This window comes from Mustela erminea, chromosome 1, assembly GCF_009829155.1.
Source record: "Mustela erminea isolate mMusErm1 chromosome 1, mMusErm1.Pri, whole genome shotgun sequence".
NCBI lineage: Eukaryota > Metazoa > Chordata > Mammalia > Carnivora > Mustelidae > Mustela > Mustela erminea.
The window spans coordinates 12,125,185-12,134,931 of record NC_045614.1 but is presented as its reverse complement, the minus strand read 5'-3'; the positions used below and the strand labels follow the sequence as shown (position 1 = coordinate 12,134,931).

At 48.6% G+C, this 9,747-nt stretch overlaps 1 protein-coding gene across 1 annotated transcript; it reads left to right on the top strand.

The window, feature by feature from the left end:
• The first annotated feature begins 8,203 nt into the window (after window positions 1-8,203).
• Window positions 8,204-9,280, top strand: LOC116573673 (olfactory receptor 10T2-like). Its single transcript, XM_032313924.1, has one exon. The coding sequence runs from the start codon at window positions 8,215-8,217 to the stop codon at window positions 9,214-9,216; it is 1,002 nt and encodes a 333-aa protein (XP_032169815.1). The 5' UTR covers window positions 8,204-8,214; the 3' UTR covers window positions 9,217-9,280.
• Window positions 9,281-9,747: the final 467 nt, after the last annotated feature.

The following is a 9,747-nucleotide window of genomic DNA, read 5'->3' as shown; positions in this document are numbered from 1 at the left end:
GGCTCCATCCCAGGACCCTGGGATCATGACCTGAGCCGAAGGCAGACACCTAACTGACTGAGCCACCCAGAAGCCCCTAAGGTTACACAATGTTATATGTCAATTGTATCCCAATAAAGCTGGGGAAAATAAAAAAGATTCTCAGCTAGGGAGAGAAGAGAGGGTCTAGGAGTGAACTCTGGCGAGTTCTAATTTTAGATGCTGTGAGAGGAAGAGACTGAGAAAGGGTGGTGTATGGGGGTGGAGAAAAAGCAGGTGCCATGGAAAGCAAGAGAGTGGCCACGGCAAGGAGGGCATTCATCATTTGGGTTCAAAGCTCCTGGAAGGTGGAGAGGGAGGAGGACCGTTCCAGGGAGCTCACAGGCTACGGGGGGACACACAAGGACACAGACAATATGAAGAGGAAACCCAGGATGTGTGGGAGTGCAGATGCCACAGGCGACTAGCTTGGAGTGATCAGGGCAGGCTTCCTAGGGGAGGTGATAGAGATGTGTGTTTCTGGAGGAGTAGGAATTTTCCAGGAGGCTAGGAGGAGGGAGAAAGAAATTCCTGAGAGAGCAGCATGGGTGGGGGGCACGGGCAAAAGGATGCCGGACAGCATGGGAATGTCGGAGGAAGGGTCAGCAAGTCGGAATGGCTGGGTCTATACCTCCCTTCCTTATGAGTAATCGGTTAAATGGATGCGTGTCATTTTGCGTGGAGGGAACCGTGCGTGGCTGGATTTGGAAGTAGAGAAGATAGCAGGGCCAGATCACAAGGGTCTTGAATAGGAACATGGGGAATTTCAAACTTTACTCTGGGAGCCACGGGGAGCCACGGAGGTCTCTGAGTAGAGAGGGGACGTTGGCAGAGCCTTCTGTTTTGGTGGCCAATCCAGAGGATGGACTGGAGGGAGGTGGCACTGCAGGCTTCTGCTGGGTGAGAAGGACGCACTTGAGTCAGGGTGGGGCTGGGGGTTAGTATAGAAAAGGAGGGAGGACAGAGAAAACATCGGACAATTCTGGGGAGAGTAGGGGGAGGGATCGACGGGGCTGGGGTCACTATAAGAAGCTGAGCCTGGGCAACATGTGCATAACATCTAGTGATCCACTTCTTCCTCCCAGCTCCGGGGGGAGGCAGTGTGCCTGTGTGTGTGTGCGTGTGTGCATGTGTGTGTGTGCGGACATGCCTCTTCCCTGGGGCAGCAGCCTTGCCCAGCACACAGCGAGCACTAATGGGCACTGGGGAGCACACATGTTGTGAGGAGTGTGTGTGTTAGCTCCACCACAAAAATAAATCATAATTGGTTCTTCCCCCCACTTTTTGCCCTTGGAGCCTGGGGGCTGGGAAAGCTGTCCCTGGGGTTTCTAGTTTCCAGTAGGGAGAAAATCTGCAGGGAGTCACCAGCCTGAGCCCTGGGGTGCTTGTTAGTGTCTGGGGAGCCCCTTGGGCAGGAGCTCTGGGGACCCCTGCATAACAGGATCTGGGTCTTCAGCCCCTCCCTTCTCAGGCTGTGAGCAGAGAGCAATGCGGGCAGGCACCGTGGGAACCTGTCTTGGCCATGGTGAGTGTGGATTCAGAGCCTTTGTAAGGCTGGAGAAGTGACTCTGGCCCATCCCTGGTCTTCCGGGTGAAATATGAAAAGAAGTCGGGAGAGAGAAATGCCAGAGGGACTGAGTGTTAACCTGAAAAGATGGGCTTGGATGGCATTTGCCGGAAGGGTGCATGAGTCCCCCAAGCTTAGCTCAGCATGTGTCTGCCGACGGTATTCCCTGAGACGACAGAGTCTCCTGGGCCCCCTAGCTGGACCCGTCTTGCCCTGCATACTCTTGAAGCTGCTCGGCCGCCCCGGTGCCCTGTCTTTGCTTTCACACCTGCATCCAACCTGTTAGGAAGTCTGGTGGGCTCCACCTGCACAACCTGTCCAGCATTGCCCACCTCTCACCGCCTCCACGGCCCTCACCCTGGTCAGTGCCCGTCATCCCTCACCTGGACCAGCTCCGCCGCCTCTTCCTCGGTCTCCCAACTTTCAGCTGTGTCCCCCCACCACATTCTGTTCTCCCTCCATGATCAGAGGGTGCCTGGGAAAGCCTGAGTCAGGTCACGTCCCTCCTCTGCTCAGAATCTTCCATCGGCCCCATGCCACTTGGCATGAGAGCTAAAGTCCTCCCTGGAACCCACAGACCCTAGCAACTTGCCCCCGTCACTCCTGTGGCCTCACCTCCTTTCCCACTTTTGTTCTCTCTATTACTCTGTTCCTCCTGCCTCTTCCTGTTCCAGGTGCAGTCTGCTTCCTCCTCTCTCTCTGCCTGCTTGTGATCTCTGTCTGTCAAATAAATAAATAAAATCTTTAAAAAATATTTTATATATTTATTTGTCAGAGACAGAGGACAAGCATGGGGAGCAGCGGGCTGAGGGAGAAGCAGGCTCCCCGCTGAGCTAGGAGCCCAGTGCTGGCACGACCTGGGATCAGGACCCAAGATCAGGACATGGCCTGAAGGCAGACGCTTAACCAACCGAACCTCCTAGGCATCCCGTTATCACTTATTCTTTTAAAAATGTTTTAAAAGAAGATTTTATTTTATTTTTCTGACAGAGAGAGAAAAAACACAAGCAGGGGTAGCAGGAGGCAGAGAGAGAGGGAGAAGCAGGCTCCCTGTGAGCAGAGAGCACTTTGTGGGACTCAATCCTAAGACCCTGGGATCATGACCTGAACTGAAGGCAGATGCTTAAGTGACTGAGCCACTGAGTCGTCCCATTAACAGATTTGTAAGTCACCACTGCATGGAACATGGGGTTCAAACTTGACCCTGAGATCAAGAGTCACAAACTCCATAGCGACCAGCCAGGTGCCCCAAGTTATTGATGATGACGATGATGATGATTTAGAGAGAGAACGGGCCTGTGAGTGTCTGCAGGTGAGTGTCAGGGGAGAAGGGGCAGAGGGAGTGAGAAGTTTCAGTTGTACCCCGTAATGATTCCATGTTATTATACATGGCAACACGATCACCATCATAAGTCTGTCTCTCACCATACATAGGTACAAATTCTTTTTCTTGTGATGAGAACTTTTAAGATGTACCATCCAGTAACTTTCAAATACCCAGTACAGTATTATGAACTATGGTCACCAGGCTGGACTTGATATCCCATGACTGACTTATCTTAACTGGAAGCTTTCATTTTCTTCTTAATGATTTGTAAGAGCTAAATATATTTTAGGGCCACGACCTTTCCTAGTTTGTGACTCGCCTATACATTTGTTTCAGTTTAACAATGCTTTGTGAGATTTGGAAATTACATTTTTTTATGAGACTGACGCGCTGCCTACTGCGCTAAGAAGGCACTGAAATTACATTTTTTTAAACGGTCGTATCCAATTACTTCAGGAAGTCTTCCAGGTCACTGGTTTCTATTATTCTCACTCTATAAAGGCGCTGATGTTCTCTCTGATACTGTTTAATTTGCAGCAAAAAGGCTTCTTTTAGACACCTGCTTCTCTGCCCAGTGTGCCTTTTCTCAGTCTAGAGTTCTTAAGTGGAGTACAAGATTCTTGGTTTTTGAGTTTCATTTTGCTTCAGTTTCTGCAGATGTCAAGGTAGGCGTTGCTTTTATCACACAATGAATTCCTAAGAGGATCTCTTTGGAGTTTCCCTAAGTTGAGTATTGTTTTAGTTCTACTCGTGCTAGATCAGAGGTTGGCAGACTGCAGCCCGAGGACCAGATCCGGCCCACTGCCTGCTTTTGTAAATAAAGTTTTATTGAAACAGCCGTGCGCACTTGTTTATACATTGTCTATGGCCTCTTTCACACTAGAATGGCAGAGTTGAGCAGTTATGGCCGAGATGGTGCAGCCCACAACGTCTAAAATATTCCCTCTCCGGTCCTTTCCAGAGAAGTCTGCACCCCTGTGCTTGATTGATGTGGCTGCCTGTTTCTTCCTTCCCTTGCCACCTTTTCCCTTCTAAGTTCTCCAATCGTCCTGACTTGTCTTCTTTGAAACCAGAATATAGATCAAGAGCATTTTTGTTGTTTTTCTCTATTTTATATGTCTTCAGAACTAAAGTCTAAAATTTGTTTCCTAAATTAAAATTTCAGCAAACTTCCAAGACATTTAAATGATTACTCTTAACTTCTATGGCCCCACTGCTGTGGATGAGAATTGTCAGGCACAGCCATTCATTATTCCTCTTCTTAGGGGTCACAGTTAGCAGGTTACCCCAAAATGCCACTAGGTGGCTCCTAAACCAGTCCTGTCCTCTCCACCCTCCTTTCCAGCCACCCTGTCTCTTGAGTTGGTGTTTGAGGAACTCAAGACTTGAGTTTTGCTTATCTAAGCCAAGGAACCCTTGGTCATCAGGAAAAGATGGGACGGGGGGCATTTTCCTTAAAAAAGTCCCATGTTCTAAATGAGTGCAAAATACTATGAGGAACGTTTCAATATAGGTTCTTTTTTTTTTTTTTTTTTTTTTTTTACCTGAGCTGGCAGGTTAATGGATCATAAAACAATGATGCTATCTCCAATCCAGGATTTTTACCAAAGCCTCATCATTTGAATTAAAGTGGTCAATAATTTAAGAGTTGTTTTCCATTTAATTAACACAGTTGTAGCCTTTAGTACAATGCCCAGGGTCCTCAATACTATTGGGTGGGAATGGGGGAGAGTATGAAACTTTGTAATTTCTCAGATCAGAAGAAATAAATAAACTTTGAGGATTGAAGAATATATTCATCTTTATACTAATACAGTCCTATAACATAAACCTTTAAAGTGTGATAATATTTAAATAATTTTATTTTATTATTTTTTGTTGTTAAATAATTTTTTAAATTTATTTTTTATTTTCAGCATAACAGTATTCATTATTTTTGCACCACACCCAGTGCTCCATGCAATCCGTTCCCTCTATAATACCCACCACCTGGTACCCCGACCTCCCACCCCCGCCCCTTCAAAACCCTCAGATTGTTTTTCAGAGTCCATATTCTCTCATGGTTCACCTCCCCTTCCAATTTACCCCAACTCCCTTCTCCTCTCTAACTCCCCAAGTCCTCCATGCTTGTTAAATAATTTTACATAAAATTTAGATTTTATTTATTTGATTCAATAAATTCTATTTAAACACAATTGAGATACAAATAAGAGAGTTTGTTATGGGGAAGGCAGAAGTGCCTAGCGCCCACAGAACTCATGATGTAGCCCTAACATTCAGATTCCTAAAGGTGTTATTTTGTTCACTGCAGATGTCACTGTTACAGGCTTTGTATTCTTTCTGGGGTGTTCTTTTCTTTTCCCTTTTTTTTTTTTAAAGATTTTATTTATTTATGTGACAGAGAGAAATCACAAGTAGGCAGAGAGGCAGGCAGAGGGAGAGGAGGAAACAGGCTTCCCACTGAGCAGAGATCCCGATGTGGGGCTCGATCCCAGGACCCTGAGATCATGACCTGAGCCGAAGGCAGAGGCTTAACCCACTGAGCCACCCAGGCACCGCTCTGGGGTATTCTTTTCACATGGACTGCAGCAGACCCTGTAAATTCCTCTCCCACATCCCTTTGACCCTTATATGTTTTTTCTCATCAGATGGGAACTGTGAATTCCCCGTTCATGTCAGGTGGGAATTACTGGGAAATTCATGCCTCCTGGTAGAAACTTAAAAAAAAAAAGTTTTTATTTATTTTAAGTAGGCTTCATGCCCAACATGTGTCTTGAACTCATGACCCTGAGATCAGGGCTTGCACAACCAACTGACTGAGCTAGCCAGGCATGCCCCCCTGGTAGAAACTTTTAAGTAATGACCATTTTACTCTGGTTTTTTTTTTTTTAAAAGAGTTTGGCTATTTTATTTTATTTTTTAAAAGATTTTATTTATTTATTTGACAGAGAGAGATCACAAGTAGACAGAGGGGCAGGCAGAGAGAGAGGGAGAAGCAGACCCCCCCCCCCCCGCCCCGAGCAGAAAGCCTGATGCCAGGCTCCATCCCAGGACCCCGAGATTAGGACCTGAGCCGAAGGCAATGGCCCAACCCACTGAGCCACCCAGGTGCCCCAAGAGTTTGACTCTTTTAGTGCTCAACATCACTCAGCATCAAGGAAATACAAATCAAAACCACAGTGAGATACCACCTCCACCAGTCAGAATGGCTAAAATTAACAAGTCAGGGAATGACGTGTTGGTGAGGATGTGGAGAAAGGGGAAACCCTCCTACACTGTAGGTGGAAAAAGCTGGTGCAGCCACTCTGGAGAGCAGTGTGGAGGATCCTCAAAAAGTTGAAAATAGAGCTACCCTATGACCCAGCAATCACACTACTTGGTATTTCCCCTAAAGATACAAATGTAGGTGTGCCTGGGTGGCTCAGTGGGTAAAGCCTCTGCCTTTGGCTTAGGTCATGATCTCAGGGTCCTGGGATGGAGCCCTGCACTGGGCTTTCTGCTCAGCGGGAGCCTGCTTCCCCCTCTTTCTCTGCCTGCCGCTCTGCCTACTTGTAACCTCTCTCTCTCTGTGTCAAATGAATATACAAAATCTTAAAAAGAAAAAAGTTACAAATATAGAGATCTGAAGGGGCACGTGCACCTGAATGTTTATAGCAGCAATGTCCACAACAGCCAAACTATGGAAAGAACCTAGATGTTCATCAACAGGTGAATGGATAAAGAAGAAGTAGTATATCTATACAATGGAATACTATGCAGCCATCAACCCCCCCAACCCCTGGCGAAATCCTGCCATTTACAATGACATGGATGGAACTAGAGGGTATTATGGTGAGTGAAATAAATCAATCAGAGAAAGACAACTCTCATATGATTTCTCTGATATGAGGAATTTGAGAGGCAGTGGGGGGGGTTCATGGGGCATAGGGAGGGAAAAAATGAAACAAGATGAGATCAGGAGGGAGACAAACCATAAGAGTCTCTTAATCTCACAAAACAAACTGAGGGTTGCTGGGAGTTCCGGGGACAGGGAGAGGGTGGCTGGATGATGGACATTAGGGAGGATATGTGCTATGGTGAGTGCTGTGAATTGGGTAAGCCTGATAATCCACACACCGATACCCCTGAAGAAAATAATGCACTACATTTAAAAAATATATTTAAAATGCATTATAATTAAAAGATATATTTAAAAAACTAAAAAAAAAAAAAAAGAATTTGGCTCTTTCATATTCCACCTATGAACGGTACCATACTGTATTTGTCTTTCCTTATCTGTCTTATCTCACTCAACATAATATCTTCAAGATCCAGCCGAGTTAGTAGCCCAAGGCAGGATTTGCTTTTTTCCCAAGGATGATTAATATTCCGTAGTGTGTATACAGCCCTTCTCCTCCTCCTCCTCCCTCTCCTCCTCCTCCTTGTTCTTTTAAAGTAATCTCTAGGGGGCGCTGGGAGGCTCAGTCATTAGGTATCTGCCAGGGTCCTGGGATGGAGCCCCGCATCGGGCTCCGTGCTCAGTGGGAAGCCTGCTTCTCCCTCTCCCACTCCCCCTGCGCGTGTTCCCTCTCTCGCTGTCTCTCTGTCAAATAAATAAATAAAACCTTAAAACAAAAATTCTGGACACCAAGCATAGGCTTGAACTTGCCACCCCATGAGTCGCATGTCCTACCAGTGAGCCCGCCAGGTGCCCTACACCACATCTTTATTCATTCATCCCTTGACTGACACAGGCTGTTTCCAAATCTGCAATTTTCTTGCCTATTGACAGACACTGACTAGCTGGGTGATATTAAGGAAAAGAAGTAACATAATTTTTTTAAAAAATAATTTTATTGGGGCGCCTGGGTGGCTCAGTTGGTTAAGCAACCGCCTTCGGCTCAGGTCACAGTCCCGGAGTCCCAGGATTGAGTCCCGCATCAGGCTCCCCGCTCCATGGGGAGTCTGCTTCTCCCTCTGACCTTCTCGCCTCTCATGCTCTCTCTCACTGTTTCTCTCTCAAATAAATAAATAAAAATCTTAAAAAAAAAGAATTTTATTTATTTATTTGACAGAGAGAGAGATCACAAGTAAGCAGAGCAGCAGGCAGAGAGAGGGGTAGCAGGCTCCACTGAGTAAAGAGCCTGAAGCTGGGCTCGATCCCAGGACCCTGAGATCATGACCTGAGCTGAAGGCAGAGGGTTATCCCACTGAGCCACCCAGGCACCCCTAGAAGTGACATAATTTCTGAGACTCTTCCCTTTTTTTTATGTTTCGTAAAACAGGGATGATTTCCCGCCCTATCGGTACAGATGTATGGCAGATGGCTACAAAATTGTCCCATTCCATTTACTCTGTCCTTTCCTCTCAGGCTCCTGAGAAGCAGCAGGAAAATGCCACCTGGCTGGTGACTGAGTTTGTGCTGGTGGGTTTCTCCAACCTCCCACACCTGAGATATACCCTCTTCGGGCTCTTCTTCCTCACATACCTGGTCACCCTCAGTGGCAACATCACCATCATCACCATCATCCAGGTAGATCGGACCCTTCACACTCCCATGTACCGCTTCCTGGCGGTGCTGTCCCTCTCCGAGACCTCCTACACGCTGGTCACTATCCCCAACATGCTGGCCCATCTGCTCATGGAGAGCCAGGCCATCTCCATCCCTGGCTGTCGGGCTCAGATGTTCTTCTTCCTGGGTCTGGGATGCAGCCACTGCTTCCTCCTTACCCTGATGGGCTATGACCGCTACGTGGCCATCTGCCACCCCCTGCGGTACTCGGCGATCATGAGACCCACAGTGTGTCTCCGCCTGGGAGCCCTGGTTTTCTGCTCCGGCTTCTCGGTGGCCTCGATTGAGACCAGCATGATCTTCTCCTCGCCTTTCTGCGGCAGCAACCGCGTGGAGCACTTCTTCTGTGACATCGCGCCGGTCCTGAAGCTCAGCTGCTCCGAGAGCGCTGGCAAAGCGCTGGCCATCTTCTTCCTGAGCGTCCTCGTGGTGCTGGTCTCCTTCCTCCTCATCCTCCTGTCCTACGCCTTCATCGTGGCCGCCATCGTGAGGATTCCCTCCGCCGCCGGCCGGCGCAAGGCCTTCTCCACCTGCGCGGCCCACCTCACCGTGGTCATTGTGCATTTTGGCTGCGCCTCCATCATCTACCTGCGGCCCGAGTCCGGGGCCAAGCCTGAGCAGGACCGCCTGGTGGCTGTGTTCTACACGGTGGTGACGCCGCTGCTGAACCCCGTGGTGTACACGCTGCGCAACAAGGAGGTGCGTGTGGCTCTGAGGAGGACCCTGGGGCGGAGCCGCGGGGTTTTTCAATAAACGCTTGATCCACGTTCCCCTTCTAGCTTCTTCATGAACGTGTATCCCGCCTGGCGCTCAGTTTCCCCGCTTGGAATACAGGGGTCCCTCCCATAGCCTTGAATGAAATAGCCTCTTCAATGAGGCAACTGGCAGTGGCTGAGACCCACCACGAAGTCCAGGAAGAGAGCGCGGTCTCCTCTTCCTTTGGTCCTTGAGCCTTTGACTTGGCGGCGATGCACCGCGCTCTGCAGTGCAGATGGTCACCAGCCATGAACCCTGCCAAGCCTGGGCGAGCGGGGCGGGGTAGCGCTGACAGAGAGCAGGGAAGGCTGCTTCCTTCTTGCCCTGGGAGGTGAGGACCGCCAGGGAGCCTTCTGCCATCCCCTGGGGCACTGGGTGATCCTGAGACGCAGAGCTCCCATCTGACGCGGAGCCCGGGTTTTCTAATCCGTGTTCTGGGTGGTTTTGCACCAGCGGCCGCAGGCTGTCTTTTTCCTTCCTGCCGAATCACATCCTTAAATCTAGTGGGAGGAGGCAACAAACAGTAAG

Coding starts and splice junctions, on each gene's coding strand:
- LOC116573673 (XM_032313924.1), top strand. CDS start 8,215: ATGGCTACAAAATTGTCCCATTCCATTTACTCTGTCCTTTCCTCTCAG.